General features: G+C 44.9%; 1 protein-coding gene across 1 annotated transcript; it reads left to right on the top strand.

Moving 5' to 3' along the window:
* Positions 1-6556: 6556 nt before the first annotated feature.
* On the top strand, positions 6557-10789 carry LOC114510369 (endogenous retrovirus group V member 2 Env polyprotein-like). Its single transcript, XM_036014176.1, has 2 exons — positions 6557-7030; positions 8435-10789. The coding sequence occupies exon 2, from the start codon at positions 8732-8734 to the stop codon at positions 10187-10189; it is 1458 nt and encodes a 485-aa protein (XP_035870069.1). The 5' UTR covers positions 6557-7030; positions 8435-8731; the 3' UTR covers positions 10190-10789.
* Positions 10790-26570: the final 15781 nt, after the last annotated feature.

Raw genomic sequence — 26570 nt, 5'->3', positions numbered from 1 at the left:
GTCTCATGTTGGCATGATGGCCATCTTCTGGTGACGATTTCCATGGTGCAACTTGCCCCTTTCACATTTCACCCTCAGGCTTCGATGCATTTTCTGACAAGTCTATTAACATTGATTTTGGAAAAATTAAGTCTCATCATTTTATGCTTATTTTGTAATTTTTGTCCTGAATAGTAGCGGTTTCTCTTCCTTTCCTTTCTTGACTTTTTAGAAAAATTAAATATTTTTTCTCAATTTTTAAAAATGATGCTAACTTAAAAGTTATCAAATCGCCTGGCTGGCGTAGCTCAGTGGATTGAGCGCGGGCTGTGAACCAAAGTGTCGCAGGTTCGATTCCCAGCGAGGGTACATGCCTGGGTTGCAGGCCATAACCTCCAGCAACCGCACATTGATGTTTCTCTCTCTCTCTATCTCCCTCCCTTCCCTCTCTAAAAATAAATAAAAAAATAAAATCTTAAAAAATTTTAATTAAAAAAAGTTATCAAATCTACTTCTATAATATAAATTGTTCCATCTTAAGCTGTATAAAAATCTAAACTTAATTTTTAAAGTTCCCGTGCAGACAATACAATGGCATTAGAAGGTGCTGACCTCATTCATTCCCTTACCTGTTAAGAGCTTATGGCTGCCATGCATTTTGACTTGTTTTAGTAACTCAACAAGATAGTCTCCTTCTTTTTTTATTTTTCAAAGTTTATTTAGATATTTATAATTTTTCTGAGGTATAATTTGTATACAGATATTTATATCAAATTTTTCTCCTAGTCTGTGTCTTATCATTTTATTTTCTTATAGTGACTTCAAAAGAGCAAAATTACTTTGTCTCTTGTGGTCTCTGTTTTTGTTTCCTGTCTACGAAACATGGTCTTCTGCTTTCTTTTGGGAATTTTATAATTATAACTTTTATGTTAAGTCTATAATACATTTAAAGTTAATTTTCATGTATGGTAGGGTAAAGGTCAAATTTTATTACTTTTCAACATACAAATAATCAGTTGATCCAGTACCATTTGCTGGGAATATTTTCCTTAATACATTGAATTATCTTGAAAATACAATAGGAAAATCAGTTGCCCATATATATGTGAATGAAATTCTGAGCTTGCTATTCTCCTCAGTTGATGTGTAGGACTATTTTTATGCAGTCTTGATATTGCTACAGTATTATTGTAAATTTTGAAATAAGATAATGAAATTCCCACAATTTAATTCTTCCTTTATAAATGTGTATAGGCTATTTAGATCTTTTGCATTTTTATATAAATTCAAGAATCAGCTTTTGATATGAATAAGTGTGATATATTGGCATATTTTCTTAAGTTTACACAGCAAATTGAAGAGAAATTATGTCTTAATAATCATGAATGTTCAGAACTGTGAGCATGATATACCTCTCTCATTACTTAGATCATCTTTAATATCTTAACAAGATTTTTATTTTTTTAAGATTTTATTTATTTTTAGAGAGAGGGGAAGGAAGGGAGAAAGAGGAGAGAAGCATCAAATGTGTGGTTGCCTCTTGTGCACCTCCTACTGGGGACCTGGCCCGCAACCCAGGCATGTGCCCTGACTGGGAATCAAACCAGTGACCCTTTGCTTCGCAGGCTAGCACTCAATCCAGTGAGCCACACCAGCCAGGGCCTGGTAGCATTTCTTTATATCCCTTGAGGTTTTCTACAAAGATAGTCATAATCAGTGGACAAAAATGGTTTTATCTGTTTTTCCACAAACTATGTTTTTTATTTTTCTTGCCATATTACACTGGCCTAGGGCATTGAATAAAAGTAATAACGGGGGACATCCTTACCATATTCACAATATTAGAAGGCATTCAATATTTTTCCATTAAATATCATGTTAACTGTAGGATATTCTTTATCAGATTAAGCAAGTCTTCTCTGTTCTTAATTTGCTGAGTTTTTATAGTGAATGGACATTGAATTTTGGCAAGTCTTTCTCTGAGTCGTTTGAGTTGAACATATGGGTTTTCTTTAGTTTGCTGATATGATGAATTCTGTTGGCTGAATTTTGAATGTTAAACCAGCCTTACAGTCCCAGGAAAAATCCCACTTGATTATGAGGCACTATCATTGCTGCATTAAATTTACTAATATTGTGTTAAGGATTTGTTACATGTATATTCATGAAAGGCATTAAATTGTATTCTTACATTTTCTATTGGTTTTATTTTCATAAAATGATTTTTAAAGTGTTTCAAATTTTTTGAAGAGTTTGTGTGAAATCAGTGTTACTCTCTCATGGTTTGGAATTCATCAGCGATACAACCTGGCCCTTCAGTCTCCAGTAGACTCTTGTTTTTTTCTTATGTTGATGTTGCTTTTTGCCCTCCCACAGTGCATTGCTCCTATGTTTGCCTTAGATAATTAATTACCTTTTAGAGCATTTAAACATAAGAAGGAATGTATTTCATATTTATCTTCCTTTTACCCATTCCCAGAGATCAAGTTTCTTTCTGCTATCATGTTCATTTTTCTTGAACTTTTAACTTCTCCTGTGGAGCAGTGATGGTACTGGGTGCTCTGTTTTTTTCTTTTTTTGAAAAGTCCATTTCTCTGGGCTTTGAGAAGATATTTTCGCTGAGTATGGATTGCTGAGTTAAGTTTGTGTTATCCACTTGCCTAGCCTCTGATGCGAGACCTGCTGTCATTCTGAGCTCTGTTCCTCTCCCTCGGTTCTCGGCCGTCTCCCATCTCCAACGATTCGGTTCGTGACCAAGTCGTTCAAGGAGAAAAAGTCTCACTTGTCAAACAAAACTTCAGTTCTCGACCCAGCGGCCTTTTCACACTGTCACCTTTGTGCTCAGACACGCATCTCTCAGGCAGCAAGCCGAGGAGATTCGGATTTCGAACGTCGCTTCTCGGACAGCGCTTCCAGGACAAGTTAAGTTTGAGAACTGAGAGTTCACTCTACTTGTTCTTTTCCTTTTGGCTGCCTGCAAGGTTTTCTTTTTATACTAAATTCCAGCAGATTAAATATGATTTTTAAAAATTTTGAGGGCTCTTAGTTTTCTAGAGCTCTGGTTGATGGCTTTTTAAAATAAAATGTCCCAGTCTTTGCTCTTGATTGTTTCTTCTCTTTGCCCTCTGGGGTCTTCAACTGCATGTGTGTTAGACCATTTGATTCTTTCCCACAATTCTTAATCCTGTCGTTCTGTATCTCCCCCTAAACCCTCTCCCCCGACACACTCACTTTTCTCTTAGTTTTTCAGTTAATCTTCAAGTTCACTTGTATCAATTCATCTGGGTAATTTGTATCAGTTCATCTTCAAGTTCACTTATTTTTCCTCAGGTGTGTCCAATCTACTGATGGGCCTGATGAAGTTATTCTTTATCTCTGTTATCGTATATTTTATTTTTATCCATTGAAATGTTTTCTATTTCTCTGCCAAAATCCCCCAACTGTTTATATATGTCGTTCATCTTTTACTCCAGAGCTTTAGTATATGAATTATATTTTCCACTTTGAATAGTTGACCACATCTAGTCTGATCCAGTTGATTGCTATACCTTTTTACAGCGCTCTGGAGTGTTCAGTTACTTTTGATATGATGCTTATTCTTCTTAGAGTTTTATTTTTGAACCATCTTTGAGAACTTGGAAAGAAAGGTCCTTTCCAGAGAGAATTTTTATTTGTTCTTTTCAATGCCCAGATATACTAACAGTTCTCAATCATTCTGAATGAAACTTTTGCCTGAGTTTTCTCTCAATGAGAATCATTTCCGTTTGGTCTTCCAAAGAAATTTTGCACTCCATGGATGGCGGCTAGCTGGGGGTTGGCGGCGGCGATGGTGAGGGGGTGGAGGGATTGGGCAAAAAGGAAAAAGGACTCAGGGACACGGACAACTGTGTGTTGATTGCTGGGGGGATGGGAACGTAAGGCAACTAAAAGGTAATGAAAAAAATACAATAAAGATTAAATTAAAAAACAAAAAAAAGAAGAAAAAAAGAGATTTTGTTTACAAATTATCAACAGTGATATTTCCCTTTTTCAGCCTTGTACCCAGGCTTAAAGAATCCGTTTTCTCTGTAATTCTTAAGGCGGTAAAAGGATTTGCGGGTAACGCCCATGGGGTGGGAGAGCCCATGGGCCCAGATTCAAGGGAGGAGCCTGGGATTATCACCCTTCCAAAGGCGAACACCTACCCGCGGGCGGACTGCAGGCAGCGGCTCTCTGCCAGCATCCCGCAGGCGGGCTCTCTGCTCTGTTCTCGGACCTGAGAATTTCTCACTCTCATGCTAACTCCTGATGTTTCATGGAAGCTATTTTCTATATTTTATCAAGAACAGTTACTGGTTTTGGTGAAGGGTAGATTCAGGCAACTAGCCCATTATATTGTTCAGAAATGTAATTCTTCCTAGTTCCCAAGTTTTATGGTGATAAGTTTTTATTTTGACACCAATATTTATGTTAGAGTTTGCAAGGTTAAGCCCAGAGGCTGACTTTGTCTTGGGAAAACTGCTTGCCATTTTAGGAAAGTCTACCAACATTCGAATCTACTATCAAGTAGCTTTATTAAAGAAGTTAGAAGAAAACAGAATAAAAACATCAAGTTGCAAAAGAAAAAGAAAACATAGGAAAAGAATAGTTTTAAAACTGGTGAAAATTATGAGTTTTGTACCACTTTGGAATAAATTACCTCATGAGACTTTAAAATACATATAATACCAATTAAATCTTAAGTTACTTTTTCTTTAAGGTTCTTTTTGAATTATTTAGATGCAAGTTTGTAGTATTTAAAATTGAGTTTTTGTCTTTCATTAAAATGAGAAAGACCTTAAAAATAAAAAGGAATGAGCCCTGGCTGGTGTGGCTTAGTTGGGTGGAGGATTGTCCATGCAGCAAAAGGTCACAGGTTCGATTCCTGATCAGGGCACGTACAGGAGGCAACTGATCTCTCTCTCTCTCGCTCTCTCACTCTTTCTCTCTCTCCCTCTCCCTTCTTTCCTCCCTTTCTCTCTGTCTTTCCCCCTTCCTCTCTCTCTAAAACAACAAATGTAATCGAAAACTCAGTCCACTGGGCCACACCAGCCAGGGCTCAAAAAGTTTTACAAAGAATTTTAAAAACCGAAAGTTGAAACAAAATTATAATTTTTATAGAAAATGTGATTGTATTCTTGTAAAACTCACACTAATAAATTGAGAAAACTAAGAAGGGGAAGGGACTAGCCAAGGAACAGGCATGAATGACCCAGGGACATGGACAACAGGGTGGGGACTGACTGTGGGAGTGGGGGTGGGCTGTGCAGAGGAGGGCAAAAGGGGAAAATTGGGACAACTGTAATATAACAACAGTCCAATATTTAGTTAAAAAAAGAATTTGAAGTTATCAGCTTGGTCACAAAATCAATAGCTTCCTTATACATTTACTATAACTAGTTAAAAAATATGTTAGATAAACCTCCTATCCACACCAGCAAGAAAATAGTAAAATCCTGAGATACCACTTTAACATAAGTTCATAGTATTTATGTAACTGGAAGCTATAAATGAAATAGTTCAGGACCCGCATCTTGTGGTGACTTTCTCATACTTTGTTCACCAATATCCGGGGAAATTTGGATGGTTTTCAGAACTCGAAGGGTAGATTTTCCTGCATACCAATTGCCAAAGAATTCCAGCAGTTGTTTGCTCTTGAATGGCAAGACCCAGAATCACACGGGCAGCCCAGCAGCATTGCCGGGTGGTTTTGCCACAGGGATTGGCAAGTTCCCCCACCTCCTCATAGATGCAGAGAACAGGCTGGTGGTTGCCAGAGGGCTGGGGGCCAGGGGACTGGGTGAAAAAGGTGAAGGGATTAAGAACTACAAATTGGTGGTTACAGAGTAGTCACGGGGAGGGAAAGTGCAGCGCAGGGAATACAGGCAGTAACATTGTAATGACTATGGATGGCACCAGGTGGGTGCTGGAAACATTAGGGGGAGCACGTGGTGAAGTGTCGGACTGTCTGACCACCGTGCTGTGCATCTGAAACTGATACAAAACAATATTGAGTATAAACTACAATAAAGATACATTCTTAGAATAACAAAAGAGTTCTCCCATTTTATTTGGGGGAATGCTGGCGAAGGATCTTGGGGAGCTTGTCTTAGGCGAAGGACCTCTACTTCAGTATGTGAATGACTTACTGATGGCAAGCTCCACTTATGACAAATGCCTGCAACATAATATTAAGACTTTGAATCATTTGGCTGAATGTCTCTCAGAAAAAGTCCCAGATGTGTAAACAGCAAGTTACTTACCTGGGTTTTGCCCTTGTCTCAAGGTCAAAGGGATCTACTGCCTGGCAGAAGTGGCCAGTTACAGACCTGAACCCACCCAAAACTTGAAGATGACTGTGGGGGTTTGGGGGGATGGCAGGATCCAGTCAAATTTGGATTCCAAATTATGGACCCATAACAAAACTCCTCTATTGGGCTTTAAAAGGACAGGATCTGGAATCTCTTGCTTGGACTAAAGAATGCCAAACAGCTTTTGACAATAAAGGACAAGTTAAGGACAAGTTTAAGGACAATTTCAGCCCTTAAAGCTGGGGCTGAAATTACAAAAGCCCTTCAACCCGTATGTTCTTTCTTCAACCTGCGTGTCCACGAGAAACAAAGTCAGTCTTGGCATGCTGACAAGAACTTTGGGCAACATTCCACAGCCAGTCAGTCCCGCACTCCTCCGGGCAACCAGGCCACACGGCAAAAGGTGGCCGCCTTGCCTTCAAGTCGTGGCAGCTGCTTGCTTAGAAGTTTGCCCTGGGGCAGCTCACCAGCACAGACATCCTCACCGAGTCCTCTCCTATTGGAAGAAAAGGGAGATTATTGGCTTACGTCAGGGAGCATGGGGAAGTACAAAGCTACAGATAACATCAGCTTTAAACCCAGCTGCCCTGCTCCTGAATGAGGCTTCACAAACTCCAGAGCACATCATCCAGCTGGGGTTCTAGCCGCCGGACCTGACTGAGCAGAGTTAGCTGAACTGGAGTTGACGCTCTTCACGGATGGTCATAGCTTCATGCGCCCAGGTAAGCTTCGCACTGGGTACGCTGCGGTGCCTTTACAAAAAACTCTAGAGGCAAAAACCTTACCCCCAGGGAGTTCAGCACAGAAGGCGGAGATTGTGGCTTCACAAGAGCCTTTCTTCTGGCCAAAGGAACACAGGTAAACACATGGGTGGGTGCAGTTGTATGGAGAAAGGCACGCGGGTCATGATTATAATAATAATAATAATAATAATAATACAGGGATAAACTTGGATCCTCATACTCACCACTGTGAGCCTGCTTTTGCCCATCCCTGTGCATAGAGACAGATTCCCAGTAAACCTTTTCAGTGGTACATGCCCATGGAGCCCTTCTGCTGCTGTGAGATGCAGGTCACAGACCCTCACAGGTGGCCACCGGCCAAGGCCCTGGCCCTTGGTGGGGTGAGACCCATGCTGTCGAAGGAAACCAGCTGGCTGCCCCGGCCACAGAGAAGCAGCAAGAGAAGGTGACTAGCCACGGTAGGATCTGTCCTCCTCAAACCAACTTATCTCAGTGCCAGGTGATGTGATTAAAGAGCCAGGGAATGGGGGTTTACTTTTGATCAGGCCAGACATGTAATGCACAAGGAATCTTCCTGATTCCAGAGACACTGCCGAGTGCTTGATCCACTACCTGCGTGACAGCACCCGTTAGGTGGCGCCCCCTTGTGGTGGATCCAAAGGTACAGTGTGCATAATGGGGCCTGATTTACAAAAGGCTGTCCAGTAACTACCTCAGGGTTGTGTGACCTGTGCTCACCTGTTGCTAAGGCTCTGCAGATGGGGATGCCGCGCAAAGGGAATGCACCCGCAGTGAACCGGCAGAGAGACTTGACTCAGATGGCTCGAGCCTCTGCACGTTTCAGGTACTGGGTAGTGTTTGCAGACACCTTTTCAGGCTGGGTGGAATCCTACCCCAGCTGAACAGAACAGGCCTCTCAAGTAGTGAAGGCCCTCCTCCAAGAAATCACGCCTCCATTTGGATGGCTAAACACCTGTCAGAGTGGCAAGGGGTCCGTGGTTGTTCCCAGTGTCCCTCAGCAGGTACCTAAAACATCGCACACCAACCGGAAATGACTTTCTTCTTGGAGGCCACAGTCAACAGGGGAAACTAAGAAAAACGAATCCCACTCTGAAAAAGCAGCATGGCCAAAACAGGTCAGGAAACTCTTTTGTCTTGGGATAAATCACGGCAGGTGCTCTGTGGTGGATGAGTGCTCCCCGCTCCCCACGCAGGCTCAGATTAAGCCCCCGTGAAATTCTGTGTGGTCGGCCATGCCGGGCCTCTGCCCAGCAGGTGACTCACTGACGCTTTGTGCTCACTGAGGTCTAGCCACAGGTGCCTATTCATATGTTAAGACCTCGGGCCCCCACAAACGTCTGTCCACGTGTTTGCCTCCAGCAGGTCTGCTGTCTCGCTGATGTGACCCTGCTGCCCCTGTGCCTGAGAGATCGAGTCCTCCTGACGACCCAGAGAGAGCAGGGACCTGAACAGCAGCTGGCTGCCAGGTGGTCCGGGCTGTCGAGGTTCTGCTGAGCACCCGCTCATCTGTCAAGCCAGCTGGAGTGCAGCGTGGACACCTCCCCCTGGGAGCAAAAGCAGCGGCGCCAGAAGTCAGCCCATCTCAGGAAGAAAATAAACGGTGGGCTTGAGGAGCCCTTGAAGACCTAAAGCGACCGTTCCATCAGCGAGATAAGTAGAATGAGGACCTGCTATGCCTGGTGCGTCCTGTTCCTCTTCTGGGCATTCGCCCTCGCGTGGGAGGGCAACTCCTTGCTCAGGATCTCTCAGTCCGTAGCCTCCTCCGCTCACTTGTCCCACTGCTGGATCTGCCACCCCAAACCTTCCGCCGCGCTGGGTCCTTCCGACCCTCTCGTCGTGCCCGTTGTAAACTTCTCTCAGATACCGACTTTCCAAGTCATGTACGATGCGAAATTTCCCAAGGTTGTTTACCGGGTGAGGCTTGTTAATCATGAACTTCCTGTTCCTTGTTTCTTCCTCACCCCACCTGAGAGATTCACGGCCGTGGTTTCGGGTGAGAACTGCACGAAGCCGGAATCCTGGGGGTGCGCTAGCCTGCCCGCGGCCGGTGGAAGAGCTGCTGCTGCGTGTCAGTATCAGACCTGTTTCACCGACCCGGTCTCTCTCCCTCTGATTCGACAACGATGTGCAAACCTGTCCTCTGCCTATGCTCCCACCAGACTGTGCAGAGCCTGGAGGGACCGAGATGCCTCCCATCCGAAGGATGCCCCCACCCCCTTACAGAGTTGCCGCATGACTCCAACAGGGACCCTGCCTCGCACAGACCCCTGGTTAGAGGACATCTTGAGCCACCTTCCCCAAGGGGATAGCCTTAATTTTCAGAATATGACTGGAGTCTTATGTGCTCCCACGGGTTACATTTTCGTCTGTGGGTCCAACGATGAGGCGTGGGCCTACAGATGTCTTGACAGTTGGCGTGTAGGTGGAACCTGCCTGTTAGGCTACTTGGTGACCCCATTCTCTGTCCATAACGTTTCAGAAGCTGCCCTGACACTCTTCACTGGGGTTGCTCGTGGTGGCCTTGCTGGAGATGGTTATTTCTCTGGCGACACCCTTCTACCGTGGTGGGGTGCAGCAGCTCATCCACAGGTGCTTAGGAACCTATCAGAAACCTTAGCTATTATTGCAAATGAAGCAGCTGCCTCGCTCCCTGGGCTGCACGCATCCTCAGATGCTCTTGCAAAAGTCGTGCTTGGCAACCGCACAGCTTTAGATTATGTGCTTGCTGAGCAAGGTGGAGTCTGTGTTGTTGCTGGCACTGCTTGCTGCATGTATATCAATTCCTCTTCTGCGGTGGAGACTCACAGTGCTGCAATTAGACAGCAGGCTCCTTGGCTCCAACCAGCCTCAGAACGTCAGAGCAGAATGAGTTTAGGGGGAATGAAAAACCGGTTCAAAGACCTTTTTGAACAGAAGCTGAATGGGGTACGTTCGATTCTGGGTGGCATCAAGTTAGGTCTTGCTATCCTTCTCATAGTTATATTATTTATAATACTTCTATACTGTGTAATTAAGTGCTGTGTTAACAAGGCTAAACCTGCTAAGACAGACAGGGAAATACCTATGATCACTCTAAGACCCCCATGTTTAGGAGGCGCACTGAAAGATGTTTCATAGATCAGGTCAAATGGTTCCATTCCACAGTCGCACCATGCCGACCCTGATCAGCAGAAAGTAGCCAGATGAGCGACAACGTCCTTTCATCCCTGATTGCACAGGACTGTGGAATGGACCAGTTGGCGGTGGGAAATTGTAATAAAATAAATAATCAGTCTCTGTGATGCCATCCTGTTCAAGTCTGACCTGTCAGTGAGCAGCTTCTTCTTACTCCTGCGTGGGGATATGCCAATCATTAGAGGAGTCTAACCTGTAGCCTAGGAATGACCAAAATAATCTCCCTGCTTGAGAGTACCTCCCCAAGGAGGAAAGGAAGGTATGTACAAAAATAATGATTGTTTATTAAAAGATTTATAGGCACCTCATGACTGGGACCCAGCAGCTGGAGTTCGTTAGCCAAAAGGAAAGACGTGTCCCTGCCCGCCTTGGGCCCTTGCTGATGTCCAGATGTGTGCGTTCGTCACTCGCCTCCTGACCTCAGACCCCCTCCTTTTCCTCTGGCATACAAGAAGCCTAAATTCTGTGCTTTCTCATGATGGTTCTGTGGACTCTAGTCTGCCATCTTCTCTGCTTGCTGGCTTTCCAAATAAAGTTGCTTTTCTTGCCCCAACTTCTCGGCTCTCAACTTACTGGCTGTCATGTGGCAAGGGGAACAAGCTTTCACTCAATTACAGATCGAGGCTTAAATAAATAGAATCAGTTCATGGCTCTAAAACAATACTTTGGAATTCTAAAAATTGCAACTGTAAATTATTTAAATTCAATATTGTGACAGTACAAAGAGGAAAGTGATTTTTGTAACATAAACTGATTAGAAAACTCCAGAGACATAAGCACTCAAATAAAATGCAGAAAACTTAAAGGAGTAATGAAAGCTCACCAGCCTTTCAAGATTTATAATATTTCATAAAGTTTCACTATAGAAGACAATTTTATTGTACTGTAGGAGAATATTGATAGATCAATGTACGAAAGAGAAGTTAAATTATAAAATAAACCAACACAGATGTGAGCATTCAGTAGTGCATGATGATGGTGGGAAACCTGGGTAGTTATCTGGGAAAAAAGAAAGCCAGAGTTCTACCTCAGTCGTTTCACTAAATGCACACCATGCATGTGCCCCATCTCTGGGGAGATCACAATTTTTTTTTAGGTTCTACAAATAAGTGAGACCATGCATTTGTCTTTCACCTCTGGCTTATTTCACTCAGCATAATGCTCTCCAGGTCCATTTATGCTGCTGTAAAAGTAAGAGTTCCTTCCTTTTTACTACTGCATAGTATTCCATTGTATAAATGTACCACAGCTTTTTTAGCCACTCATCTACTGATGGGCACTTAGGCTATTTCCAGATCTTGGCTATTGTGAATAATGCTTGCTATGAACATAGGGATGCACTTTTTTTTAATTGGTGTTTCAGGATTCTTAATATATATTACCAAAAGTGGGACTGCTGGGTCATAAGGCAGTTCCAGTTTTAGTTTTTTGAGGACATTCAGTGCTGCTCTCCATGGCAGCTGCCCCAGGCTGCATCCCCACCAGCCCGTGCACTAGGGTTCCCTTATCTCCACGTCCTCCCACCACTTGTCGCTTGTTGACTTATTGATGGTAATCAATAAGTAAATCAGATCACAAATTTAAAAGTTAAGAAGACAAAACAAAACTGTTCCTTGGAAAATATGGGCTTTAAAAAAATAATACTGGTGTGGGTAGGCTCGAGACATAAAATGCATACTCCATAAAGGAAAAAAAATTACATTTAACCACACGAAAATGTAAATGTTCTCAATGAAAAAAATATTAGTCAAAATAAAACTGGGAAAGATACTAACACCCTCCAAGGCAAAGGCTGGTTTACTCACGGAGGAGTTTGTTTATTGCAGTCACGTCTTCCCCACATTTCAATGTTTCCAGATGGGGGTGTGGGGGAGCTCTTAGCATGGCCTCGGGCAGGAGGGAGACGGCTGGGAGAGGGGAGTGGGCTGTCAGACCCGTTCAGCAGCATTCTCAGGGTCGGAGGTCGGGAGCAGGCTGGTCTGCTTCATGGCAACGTCAGCCTATGAGCCCAGCGCTGACGGCTTTCAGTTCCTGGCAGAACTGTTCTCTGAAAATGCTTCGGCATCAGTGCTCTCGATCGCACTGAGGACAGTGTTACAGGGAAACCTGGGGCGTGGAGGGCTGGCCCGTGTGGTCAGGTGGTTCTGAGGACTCAGACATCGAGTGGGAGGCATTTGCTTTATTTCCCGTCTCTGGGCACAGCAGTGAAACATCGCAACACTATCTGCCTATTTAAGTGCAAAAAGGGTCATTTTAATGTGTTCAAATTAAAAATTATAGGCTATAAGACGGCATTGTTTCTTAATTTAATGGGCAGAGATTTTATTTTCTCTCTATAATTAATGATGTCTTTGGTGATGAAATAGAGAAAATAATGGGCTTTGACAAATCAATAAAAGAAACAATTCACACTCAAAGAAATACAAATGGCTCTTAAAATATGAATAAATGTTAATGTTTATGATTTTAAAGATAAAAATTAAAGCTGAGATGCCGTGTCACCTATCAGACTCACCAAAGACCCAACACAGGGGACGAGGGCACACACAGACAGATGCCCTCATGAAGTCCGGTGGCCGACTCGCCCTTTTCAACGGACCAGTTGGTGTCCTCACAGGACCATTTGATGAAGTCTGCCACAACTAGGAGCACAGATTTTGACCAGCAGTTTAGTATTTGCAAACATATCCTATAGATGCGTACGGAGATACAGAGGCACAGAGAGGACTTTAGAAGGAGATCCCTGCATTCCTTTCAATTGTAAAGAACAAAAACTATTTGTTTTCATGACTGACTGCATAAATGATGGGACAGTTAGTCAATGTAATATTATTTAGTCCCTTCAAGGGAGGCAGATGTTTATATGCTAACCGAGAAATATCTCCAAAATATATTTTTTTGGCCGAAAGAGCCCAGGCTCAGGATAGCGCCTCTGTGTATAGAGCATATGCCTTCATTTGTGGAGAAAACTAACAAATGAAATAAACACGCATGTAAACACGCATTTTAGAGTATTATACCAGTCACAGTTACTTATGTTTTTCAATTTTTATTTTTTTTTCAAGTACAGCTTATATTCAAGTAACGTTATTTTTCAGTTGAAAAGAAAGATTGACCAAGAGGTAATGTGATGTTTTACACTTTTAGGTGAGTCACCTCGGGCAGCTTCTGGTCACTCACACCTGGTGAGTGAGCCGACTTCTGTGCATCTGGAACCTGCCCAACGTCTTTTGTTTTCTTGGTGTGGACGTCCCTGGAAGACGGGCCTGCCCTTGGTCCCCCTTGTCTGTTTAGCCCCAGGCAACTGCTGTGTGCACGCTCTTCCAGCTGCACGGGTCCCTCACGGACATTTCTGCAGAGAGATGCAGGTCTGGGCTTTTTTTTTTAAACTCTTGTTTGGTCTCGCTCTCTGCATGAGCTGCTGCTTTTGTAGTCCTTTGGAAACATGTCAAGGGGCCCTGTCCACTGAGATGGGTATTTGTACTCTTCGTCCTGCCCGCGCTCCCAAATGAGCTGCTGTTGGGACGACTGAGAAGGCCACATCATCCCAGTGGCTGGAATGTGTCCTTTCTCTCTGGTGGCTGTCGGGACAAGCACTGTTATTTTTGCTCGTGCCTGGGTTGAGTGATTTGTGAGTGAACTATTTAATTTTTGGAACACCTGGCATTTTTGACCTCTCATCCATCAACCCTTTGGAATCACTTTGTTCGGTAGACTGAAACACTGCTCCATTCCACAGCAGTCTTCTTGTCATAGGAAACACGCCCCAGCTTTACCCATGGGGGGTCCCGATGGGCGAGCAGACGGCTCCGGAGGTGGGCTGCCAAGAGTGGCTTGGAGGCCTGTATCCCTGGTTATGTGCTTTGCTTGCATTAAATTCTTACAAAATAAATTTTCTTTTTCTTAAACATTTCCCTTTTGTCATGACGATAAACTAACCAAAAAAAAACCCAAACAAACAAACCCCAAACCCATCTTAGAATTATCTTACATTCCTTAGAAAGAAATACAGTTGGGTTAAAATAAACCCAAATAAATCAATTTGACTATTGTCATGACGATGTCCTCAATGTAGGTGGCTTTGTGGGACAGTAGTTGTCCTGCTTTCATTTCTGTTATTAGCACTTCAACATTTCCATTTACAGTGAATAAAAACACTTCATTTCATCACTCCAGAGTGAATTACTCCTTCCTTCACTGTGCTGAAGGCAAGACAGTTGAAGGTGGATGACTTTTGTAACCTTCTCACAGTGAAACTGGGACATGAATCAGAGATCATCGGCACTTAAGGACAGTCAGAAATCTTGGTTGTCTGGTACGTCATTAATGGGACAGGCCTTTTGTGTCTACATGTGTTCTATTTAACTAGAAACTGTCTGTGATTTATCTGGACACATATTTATTGTTTTTTTCTTCATAACATGGGCAGGCTTGTGTCTGGCCTTGAGGCTTAGCCCAGAAAGAGGACACAACACACAGCAAAAGCTCACTCTGAGGAGATGCTGGGGTGGAAACAGGTATCTTTTTAAAGGGAGCTGGAGATCTGCCTGGCTTTCCTATTGGGCGTTTCCTGAGATGTGGTCCCTTGTGTCCAGAAATAGGTGCCAAGTGGATCATCTTGTCCTAGGCGAAACTCTTGGGACAGCATTCCAGAAACAAGCTTCAGAGTTTATTATGCCTAAGAGTTTCCTAAAACAAGAAGTGGCTCTGGTATCTGGCCATGCAGACAAGGTGATTTTTTTTCTTTCTGGTGTATGACCTACAATTGTCCCTTATGTGAGACATGTTACAGTGTTAACACCGTGTTCGCCTCTCCTTTTGTCCTCCTTAATGTCAGGAAACCTCTTCTGTGCCAGAACACACATGACAAGACACATCTCTAAGGTCTGAGCCGGCAGAACACCAGAACCCATTCCTGCCCCCAATCCTACTTTTCTGGAGGATATTCTCTAATTGCCCTAAGAATCTCAAGAACATACACTTGTTCATTCAACATATGTCTGTCCCTGCTGTAGGCTGGGTGCTCTCTGTGCATCGAGAACACAGTAGTAAGTGAGACAAAGACACTGCTTTCAGGAAGCGTATGTTCTAGAATTTGAATCTTTCACAAGCTCAGGAATGAAGATCCTTTCCTATTGGAGGTTTCTTAGATTACCCTTTATTATCTAAAAATAACTTCTCAAAAAGGCATTCTTACTTATTTTCTTCCATGTTTTATTCTATGATCTGTTAACATTTACTTTTGGAAAGAAAATCAAAGTCCAAACAAGTTTTATTTATTCTTTTCTTAAGGAGGGATGAACTGTTGGTTCATGACCTCTGTAGGAAGGGTTCCTGACCTACGGCTCTTACTACGATGCAGACTGTGATTCCCCACACAGAGCGTGGGGCCCGGGGTTGCTCCGTATTTCCAGCAGCTTCCAGGCAATGCTGAGGCTGCTGGCACTTGGGCCCCCCGAACAACAAGGCTCCACACAACACCAGTGTGGACTAAAGGTACCTCAGTTCCCCCCATGACGCCATCAATACAATTCTCTAAACGTTATTGTCAACTGTATTCTTCACAGTAAAAATGGTCAAACATGACTCTCCCAGGCAGGCAGTGGTTATTTATAATATGCCCACCAACACAGCAGAGGCTATACAAATCTTTATGGTAAAGGTTATGGTCATTCAGCCCTGGCTGGTGTGGCTCAGTTGGCTAAGCATCGTCCCACAAACCAAAGTGTCACGAGTTCGATTCCCAGTCAGAGCACATGCCTAAGTGGGTTTGGTCCCTGGTCAGAGGGGTGTATGAAGGGCAGCCGATCGATGTTTCTCTCTCACATTGATGTTTCTCTCCGCCTCTTTCTCCCTCCCTCCCTCCTTCTCTCTAAAAAAGATTATAGTCACTCAGAGTGTCATTCAACACTTGAATGGTGTAACAACTAGGAGATTATATAACACCATGGTTAAGAGTTTGGGATTTAGAATCAGAAAATCCCTATTAACCATGCAATATTCAGGAAGTTACTTAATCTCTCTAAACCTGTTTCTTTGTCTGTAGAGTGGAGATGACTAATATTTCTTGCCTTGTAGGATTATTATAAAGATTAAATGAGATAATGCATATAAAAAGCTCATATAATTATGGCATTTCCTGCAGACTCCATAAAGGCTAGCTTTTCCGATATTAGAGTGTGGGAAGTATACAGAGGATAAGAAATAAAGAAGGCTTTCACTCTGTCGTTAGAGGAGACACAATCTGATGTATGTATTAACTAATCCACTGCAGGAAGATCGGTGAAGAAGAGCAAAAAGTGCAATTGGAGCCAGAAGAGGGAGTAATTAGTTTGACCTCTGGCACACGACAGCTGACCCTTACAAAAAACCACACCATGCATCCATCAATCAGCGGCTAGTGTTTTACACGTTAACTTATTTAATCCTCACAATAATCATCTCCCCTTGACAGAGGAGGCAGCGGCAGTGTTTGGGAAAGGTCTGTTTGGCCCTAACTAGGCAGCGGTGGAGGCAGGTGTCAGAGTCCGTCTGACTCCTGCATCCGCCCATCGACCACCGCGCTGCTCTGCTCCGAAAAGGCATAAAGTTGAAGGTGCTGTCTGAGCTGGGTGTTGGCGGCCAGATGGTCCCCAGAGGGTCTCCAGGTGACCCCCAGACATCCCCAGATGAAGGTGGGGAAAGGAGAAGGCTGAGAGACGGCTCGGCTCTCAGAGGTACTGAGAATGGCTCGGGCAAAAGCAGAGACTGGAAGACAGGAGCAGGAAGGTAAAGATGAGGGTGTCCGGATTTACTGGGGCACACATTACTAGGAGAATTGAATTGATGGGCCAGTTAACTTGTGTTCTCTGAGATTTTACTAATGTGCCATTAATCTCCAGGGAATCGAGACTGTTGGAGGACTTTGCGGGTTCCCAGGGATGCTGTTCTTTAGCAAACACCGCCTCAGTGGAAAAGACCAAAAAGCCCAGCAGTTGACATGCTCCCTGGGGACATGCCCGACCTGCTCTTCTCTGTGCTGGGTTTGGGTGCAATGTTCCTTCTCGGTTCCGACGGATAGTTGATTCACCCATTATGCTTTCATCTCCTAATGCTGCTGTGAGAAGGAGAAGTAATATTTGCCAGACTTTAGCAGCTGTTTCCTGTGCTTCACCATCGGGAGTATTTTGTTCATTCAGCAGCTAGAGGTTTGACAGTATAGTGTGATGAAGAAGGGCCACACGCTCAACCTGACACACTCGGGGCCTGCACGGTGGCCTCCAGACTCAGAGGCCACAGGATGGTCTGAAACGAAACCTTTCTGACTAAAATTGCATCATGGTGGGTAGTCATGTCATAGGTTGGCATCTTCCTCGACAGAGGTCAGTATTTACCTTGACTGAGCCTGTCTGTTGTCTGTCTGCATCTATAATGACAGACAGACCTTGGAATGACAGAGTTATCCCCGGTCCCCAGACCCCTCAGGGCACAGCTTCCTGAACCAGGGCAGGAGACCGCAGAACCCCCGCTGTTTTCTTGTTCCCTGGAAATACCGTCTCTGAGTGCTGTGAATGTTAACTCCCTGCACCTGCCAATGTAAGGGAAGTGTGTGTCCATCCGTTTTGCTTGTTATCTGATCTCAGAGATTACCCCGCTTTGCTTTCTCCCTGAGCTGTTACCAGTGAATTTCATGTAACCCTCCTTGCACGTCCTCCTTTGACTGCAACATCTAAAACAAAGTGCAAAAATGCCATTCTCCAAAAAACATCCCAAACTTTCTGTTTTTCAGGTGACTAAAAAAACAGGTGAAGACACTGACTTATTTGATATGAAACAAAAAGTTCACTTAAGAAATTCTTCAGCGAGCATTTAAAAATGTAAAAATAAAATCTTTCTGAATTTCCCTGAAATTCAATTTACTGGCACCTGTGCACTTAAAACCAAACCAAACTCTGCCATCGTCCGGAGCGTTTTTGCAATGTGTTGAGATTTTGCTTCCCAGCGATTGTTGTCAGTTTGGCTGAAATGAACTCACAGAAATTCTCTGCGGGTTTGGGCATTTCTCATGCGGACGACAGGCTTTGTCTGGTCCGTCTGCTTCATTGTCTTGGAACTTCAGAGACCACGTACAAGAAGCACAGCTGGCCAGCCGCTTCCCGGTCACCCCACTCTAACCACCCCCCCTTCCCCTCTCTCTCTTTTACTCTCTCAGTGGGCGCACAGACACGATTCAAGAGATGTTACCATTTCCAGCTCCGTCGCTCACTCTCTGAACAACACTGGAGGGTCCTGTTATATTCTCTGGGCTTACTGCAACGCAGCGACAACTCCACCAAGGTGCTTGAGGGTAACGTATGAGAAGTACTTAACATTTCTCAGGGGAACACTTTTTTGTGGTTTTAGGTATTATTTTATTTCCAAAACTCATGATCATTTTTTTACCTTTATAGATGATATATCATAAGAAAACCAGCAGATAAATACCCTAGGTTACTCTAGTTTTAGATAGCAAAGTCGGGCCCCTGAGAATTTGTCACTGAAACATTTTCTCCTAAAAGACTTGACCCTGAAGAAGGGTTTTGTCCCACCCAGGCTGTCTACACGATTGCGTCTGTTGAGCTATGCAGAGGGAAGGAAGCGGTGTATCTCGGAACTTGATTAAGCAGAACTAATGGGTAGAATTTTGCCCACCCCTCCCCTGCCACCCTGTTCTCCATTTTGGCCATTTGCTGCTTTAGAAGAAAATGGCAGGTGTTAAGAGATAGAATCTAAAACACCATCCGCATTTTTACGTAGCATCGTGGTGGGCTGAATAAATGACCCAGATGTGTCTACATCCTCGTCTCCAGGCTCTGGCTGTACTTTATACGGCAAAGGAGACTTTACAGGGGTTAGTTGGGGCTCTTGAGATGAGATGGTCCTGGGTCGTGCAGGTGTTTGCAGTATTCACAGGGTCTTTGTAAGGGGGAGAAGGGGAGTTGGGGTGAGGAGGCATGATGACTGAAGCTGAGGTCAGAGTGACGTGGGACCACACCCTCCTCTTCTTGGTGACATGTAATTAGCCCGGGATAGGCATACCAGGGTATCCTGTCTTTCACTGGCTCTTTCTAATCCTTGGTCCATTCATAAGGACTCTCTTTCTTTTATTATTGTCGGTCCAGGCCTGTTTAAATCTTCTTGTTGTGCTTATGTCTTCTAGGTTATGATGGTTTCATATAAAAATGGTGATGCCCCAAGGATTCTAGCCCATGTCTTATCATCCAGGGGATCTAGAGCTCAGGCCTTAGAACAGGCAGGAAGAGCTTTTCCAGCCCAAACTAGGCAGAGCCTGTGCCTCCTCTCAGCCTGAAGCAACCCACCCTCCTCCCCTATGGTTACCGGGCTCTCTCGGGATTCACGAGGCAGCACAGTCAGCACAGAGAGCAGGGCCTCCAGCTGCAGCCCTCCCTGCCTTTGTTTCTGCCAGGGCATCCCAGACACGACCTTCATGGACCACCTGTTCTCTAGACTGCTCCCCACCCCCTGGTTTCCTGTGACTGGGGAGACGCCCCCCAAATCCCTATCTGGAGAGGAAAGACATGGACAGGCCATGCAGGCATCACCCCACCAGCGTCAGAAGCAGACCGCTCTACCCCCCGCCCCTTGCCCACCTGTAATAAGAACCTGCCCCTAGAGCCCCTCGGCACGTCTTGTTCTCTGAGGTCGTCCCTTCTCCCTTCTCAAGTGTGCGCTGTTGCTTTGACAAGTGCACTGGGCTTCCTTAAACCTTCCTGCCACACGCTTGAATTCCTTCTTGTTCCCTGACAAGAACCTGGGTCAGGACAGGGCCTCTGGGTGCCACCTGGCACCCAACCAATGGTGTTGGGCAGCTTCTACAAGCTAGAAAAGTCGAGGGGTAAGGAAGGGGATGAAGTGGGGCAAGCATGTGGGTTCAGCGGAAGTCTTGCCTTAGCTAATACCACAGGGAGCTCTGATGTACAGATGACACCATGGGGCTTTTCTCTCTGAGGTGGGAGGCCAGCTTATGCGTCCCTTGGTCAGGCAGGTCCCAGCTGGGAGCCATGCCTGTGGGAGCGCTCAGGGGGCCTGGGTGCAGCTGCAGGGGAAGGTGCAGCTGTGAGCTGTGGGCTGCCACACTCACAGCAGCTGGAGGACGGGCATCAGCTCCACACGTCCAGGTGCACCACCAAACGCATCTACTAATTATTCTACATTTCAGAATAATTTCTAGAGTAATTTCTTTAAAAAAAATAAGGACAATAACAAACAACAAAATTTCCGCCTTCCAAGCAGTATTAAAGAAGGTGCCTGTTTTTTTCTTTTTTCTTTTTTTTCTTTTTAAACCATCAGCCATCAAGGTCCTCTCTGTTTTGCAGAGTCTCCTTTGGCTTCTTCAAGTTTCTTTAAGATTCCTCTCCTCCACATTCATGTTCTCTGCTCGCGGCACTTCATTTTCACTGGAAGGATATTCTCCGAGTCCTAAAGGCATTTTCTTAGTAACTTGGGTTGAACTGTAAAGCACAAAAGTGGCAGCTTCGTCATTTGGTCTCCCGAATGTGAGCTAGAGCCTGTGTCTTGGGGGAAACCCACTGACCTGAGGGTGGTCCTGCTGACTTGCCTCGCACGCCTCTCTGTGGTGCCCAAAACGACTGCCTGTTTCTGATCATAGAATCTGTAGGGACCAAACTGCTCAATTAAGCTTCTTTGCTGACACTAAAAATATGAGATCAATCTAAGAACAGCAAATATGTTGTATCCTTTGTATGAACGTATACAGGGCAGATGCGATGTTTTGCTGGGGATGGTGGAATTGCTGAAGCGTCATCTTCTCTAAATACTTGAAGTTCATTCAAGCCTTTCACCTCCCAGTCCCGCCAACATATAGAGCTGACCCGTCTTTGAATCTGTTTTGAGTGTTCTCTTCCTCCATTCAGTTGGCCTTTAGGAACGTCCAACCCCAGAGATTATTGGTAGGAGACAAGGAGTCATTGGTACCACAGAGACGGATGCCTTGGGGGTGGGTGGAAGGAAATCACTTATGTCCTCAGGACATTACAGGCCTCATCTCAAAGGTACCGAATGTGTTGTACAACAAATAGCGGCTGTGGCCACCTAAGATAATAAACTTTGCAGATACGACAGCTCACAGTTGGTGGCTTCGAGGCACAGGCACTTGGTGTTTCAGGATCAAATTCTATCGGATACTATCTGAAGGCATAGCTGTGCTTCTAAGTCCAGAGGTCTGTGCAGAGGGCCTCTCGTAGCACGCCGGAGACTCCACATGGCATTTTTCATCTGTCCTTCAGGTGCCCAGCACCATGGGAAGTGCTGGTCCCATGGCCCGGGAGCTGCCCGTTTGAATGCCATCACCTCCCATTCATTGCTCTGCGCCTCTCTCAAAAGTTGCAGTGAAAATGGATTAGAGGGTGTTCTCCGGGAGCACAGGCTGGCTCCAAAAGCTGGAGCACTCTGCCAGGCTCCGTGCCTCTTCCCTAGTGATGGGTGGTATGATGTGCTCTCGACTTCGAAGGGGATGCCACAACACAACCAAGACCTTGAAGTTATTGAGAGTGCAACTGTCTGTTTGACCCTGAATGTTGTGACAATTATCTCCATCAGAGGTGACTATTTTGGAGACCTCCGCTTGAAATATCCTACAACAATAGCTCTCACTCCGCGGGACAAAGAGCCCATGTGAGGGTCTGGCGAGCCCTTAAGTGTGTCTGTGCTGATTAGGCATTCAGAAAATGACCACCCAGCGGAGGTTGGAGTCCAGTGGCCTGACACTATGAGGTGGACCTGGCCATGACTTTATTACCTGGCCTCAAAATGTCCTTGAAACATAGGGGGGTTATGATAGCATTGGGAGCATGTTAGTATCAATAATAAATCAGATCATCCTGCACACAGAAGCTTTGCTATGATCTAGACACTTTTCTGGTGTTCAGATGCACTGGCTCTTTGTGTGTGTGTGTGTGTGTGTGTAAAGATGTTATTTATTTATTTTCAGAAGGAGGGGAAGAGAGGGAGAAAGATATCAGTTGCACCTCACACGCCCCCAATCAGGGACCCAGCCCACAAACCAGACATGTGCCCTGACCTGGAATTGAACTGGTGATCTACTGGTTCTCAGGCCAGTGTTCAATCCACTGAGCCACACTGTCCACGGCTACACTGGCTCTTAAAACTTGCTCAGGAGTGGAAACTGAGCAAGCAGGGCATTACAGCTCCTTCTGTTGGGAGACCGATATCAGCCTGTAGCAAGAGACAGCCTGCGAGGTCTCCCATCTGTCTTGCCCTTGTGTTCACTATCCGTCACCGTGAACCTCCACGGGCCAGTGTCCCTTGGTTAGCACTCTGGCCTTGCTGCCAGCAACAGCAATCACGTCCAGCTTGAATCTTATGGTTAAGTGCGGCTACATGGCCTCTTCTGCTCCAGGATCCCATCATCCTAATTGTCACTAGAGACTCTGGCTGTGTCACGCCATCCCCACTGTCCATCCTGTCCCGCAGAGGACAGCCATTGCTGAGCTTGTCAGTGATGTGGTGACCTCCTCACTGGCTCGTTGTGTGCTAGTGCAAGGCGTGTTCTACTAGTCCTCCTGGTGAGCAAAGTCATCCAGTATGTTCTTCAGCCTTTCACAATGGATCCATGGAAGCACGCTACATCTGTAAGTATTTTTTTCTCCTTTGCCAACAATGCCAAAGCAGTTCTAGCTCCTTCACCTCATTAGGCCTCCCTTTAGCGCTTGTCGCAACTGCATTGTTTCTAAGTCATGGGAGGAGGTCCCCAAATGCTCCGTTACTCAGCTGTGCATTCTACCCGGCTTAGTGCCCTGAGGTCCCATGCCCTGGCATGTTTTCCGAGTTCCTGCTGGAACCCATTTGCAAGGTCCTGTGGATCCTTATGTGAATAATCCCTTTATCTTTTGGTAGGGTCTGCACTTTCTCAGTTGGGCTGAGGTTTTGTTGGTATATTAACCAGGAGGAGGGGTAGGATTGGATTTTGAGGAGGACAGGTATTTTCTTGCAAGACTTGTAGCTTGTCTGAGCTTGTGCATAAATTCTAGAGTGTGTGTGTGTGTGTGTGTGTGGCTGCCATCCCTCAGCTTGTTGTGTTTGTCAGTCTATCCATTCCCCTGAGTCAAAATTCTTGAGAGATAATATCTGCCTGGCCCAGCTCCACCTATAGAACCCTCTAGGTCAAGTTCAATCAGGAAGGCATAACCTGGACATGTGGACACACCGCTGAGCAGAAAATGTCTGTGAAAGCTCAGCTGTAAAGAACTGGGTGTTCTGGCTCACCCGGCACCTGAAACTGTCTGTGGCAATGAAGACTGCGACCGCTCCACAAGGCAGGTACCCAGAGAAGCTTCTTTAATCTTAACGGTTGTGCTGAGGGCAAAGGGACAAGGGAGGGGATGTTTGATATTTCTGTTCTTTTTCCAAGATATAGGCACTTGGGGACTGTGTAGGCTCTGGAGTTTGTTCTGAGTTCTAAATCATGCCTGTTATTTCCACTCTGTGTATGAACATTAACAAAGTGAAAAGCCAGCGGAAACGACTTTGAAGTAACTTCCAACTAGGTTTTATAATGCCCGAGTGATCTTAAAACAAAGCTGATTTTAAAAATATGTTCAAAGTCATCAGTTATAAACTAGAGGTCCATCAGTTTTTCATAGTTCCCTAAGTCTTTTTCTACTGACCCATCATTTTAGGTTCAGACCCACTTTGGCAGTTTCTCGGTACACCTGGCACCAGGAGGTAACTTTTAAAGTGGTAAAGGGTCTGTGAACAGGAAGCTGGGTATTATAAGTCCCTGAGCAAGGCTTTGCCTCGGAAGATCTGAGAAGAAACAACAGGCAGGCGCTGTAGTGAAGGGGAGAAGAGCTTTCCTAGTAAGTAAACGACAGGAAAGCGTTTGGTCCATGCGGACGCCGTGTGGGTGGGAGCGGAGCACCAGAAGTGAACTTGACAGATGAGATGTAGCTTGTTGATACAGCTCTCCTGCTGTTTTTCTTCCTGCTCTTTCTAAGGTGGCTAGAATAGGTGGAATGCAACAGAAATTTTACAAAATTAAAAAGCAAATTTTTTCACTTATTTTTAAACTATAATTGGATGGTGGATGTTGTCTGGTTGTTTGTTCTCAAACTTCATGTCAAATGACAGTCCCGATAGCTCCTCAGTGTGACTTGCTAGAGCTCATTCTGGATTTTAAAAAATGCATTTAAAATCTAGTTTCTTTGGTTTAATTTTTTATTTTCTTCTCTAGCAAATTAAAGGGTCCTTGTGCTTGTAAAGTAAAGATCCTTAGACCAACTGTCATTTTGCAGAGTACAGATTCTTATCCATTACAGAGATGACTCAACATCCATAGAAATTCCTTGATTTCTTATATGCAGTCTACTGCAAGAAGGGTTAGTTGACACCACAAGACTTTCTATGTGATATATGTATATTTACATATACATACGTAAATTTTGAAACTATATGCAACATATGTTGTAGATATAGACATACAGACATCTCCTAGGGGAGGAAAGTCTCGACTTTGGAGGCAGGAGAGAACCAGAATCCAGATTCTGGCTGAAGGGAAACCACACTGCTAGCTCTCTGTTCAGGAGAATTTTTCTGATTCTCTGAAGGTGAGGGCACGTTGCCATCGGAAAGCCCCCCGTGTTTGATAGAGTCCCTCAGAGGGTCCCTCAGAGGGACGCCTGATAGAGTCCCTCAGAGGGGGGCCAGTCTGTGGCTTAAAGGGGTAGAAATGAATGGTTTTATGTTTATTACCTAATATGCCAGTGGGTTTCAAAAGTTTTGATCCCAGGACATTTTACGACTCTTAAAAATTAGTGAAGACCCCACATAACTTGCCTCAGAGGTTTCAGAGGACACAGGGGCACGAGCGAGTATTTCATTGGGTGTCAGAACGATGGCGGCAATAGACAAGCGAATGAGAGTAGAGAAGGCACAAAACACCTCAGTTATTATTTTAAAATAGTTCAACCTTCTGAACCTCCAGGGGTCCCAAACCACACTTTGAAAACCACTGCTCAACACACTGTCTGAAGAAAGAAGTTTGAACAAAGGGAAACTGACTTGAATGAATTTAACAATATGATTTGTTATCTTCTTTGGGAAAATACAATGTTTTATTTATAGAAAACGTTACATTAACTGTATAAGAATTGTGTGTGTGTGTGTGTGTGTGTGTGTGTGTGTGTGTAGTTAAGGAAAAGGCAACATAGCCTGTTTGGGGAAGGCCAAGAAAGCGTGTCTTCAGCCTCTCACGGAGGTGGGGAGTCTTGAGCAGACCGGACTCAGGGCTTCCTGAGTGCAGGGTACCACTTTCCAGCTGAAGTGTCCTGCTGACACATGCGAGGTATTATTCTATATTCAGGAATTCACTTTGGGGGAATGCATGAACTACTGGACGGGTGGTGGTGGGGGGCAGAGGTCCCTCCAAAGGGAAGGCCCTGGAGCCCCTTGAAGAACAGTGGGGATTTGCACAGGGGGGATTGAGAGCGGAAGCCCCCTCTGCCAGAGTGAAGGGCAGACCCTCAGGAGGGTGAAAACTAGGAAAGGGGACAGTATTGTGACGTTTTGTTCTTGGACTCCTGAGAGTCCCACTTAGCATACAGTCTAAAAGGCATCTCCTACTCACACGCATACATAATGCTTTGTAGGTGTTCCCAGTTTCTCAGCACAGTGGAGGTTTCCGCATTGGAGAATGTAGTTCAGTTGTGGTGAGAGCTGTGGCACTGTCTTCACAGTTCCCTCTGTCGCAGGCATTGTGTCAAGGAGGGCCAGCCCTGGCGTCCCTGTCAGCGCTGCCCGTGAAGGGCACCGAGCCGGTGGCAGTGGGGCTGCACAGGACTGATGTGGAGGTCACCGGAGAATATGTGTGAGACAACACCCTCCCTTCTCAAGTGCGGAGGAAGAGGGGGAAAGGGAGGAGGAGGACCCTGACCCGGAGAAGGGAGCAGGCAGAGAGCACGCTGCTGCTTACAATTTCTCGTATTGTGATTCTCCTCCAAGAATGACTTAGACATATGGTGGCAGCTGCAAATCCTTGCCATCTTTTGGCCTTGAATTTGACCCACAGTCTTGAACAATGTGGAAATCTAGCACATTGGCTTTGAAGGGTTTCTCTTACACCTGTGTTTGAATTGATTGTCCTTCTCCACCATCTGCTGAATGCTTTAATTTCTTAGTTCTTAAGTTCATTTCTTAAACAGGTCTTACAGACCTATTTAAATGGCATGTGACTGTGCCCAGCTCTGTGCTAACATGAGAAATAGCAGCGCTGCTGATCAAACTGTTTTAAAAACCTCTTCTCTAATCT

Source organism: Phyllostomus discolor, chromosome 13, assembly GCF_004126475.2.
Source record: "Phyllostomus discolor isolate MPI-MPIP mPhyDis1 chromosome 13, mPhyDis1.pri.v3, whole genome shotgun sequence".
Taxonomy (NCBI): domain Eukaryota; kingdom Metazoa; phylum Chordata; class Mammalia; order Chiroptera; family Phyllostomidae; genus Phyllostomus; species Phyllostomus discolor.
Note: the sequence above shows the minus strand (reverse complement) of the source record. Positions and strands in the feature narration are given on the sequence as shown.

What these genes read in the sequence shown, in the direction of transcription:
- LOC114510369 (XM_036014176.1), top strand. Translation starts at nt 8,732, where the DNA reads ATGAGGACCTGCTATGCCTGGTGCGTCCTGTTCCTCTTCTGGGCATTC.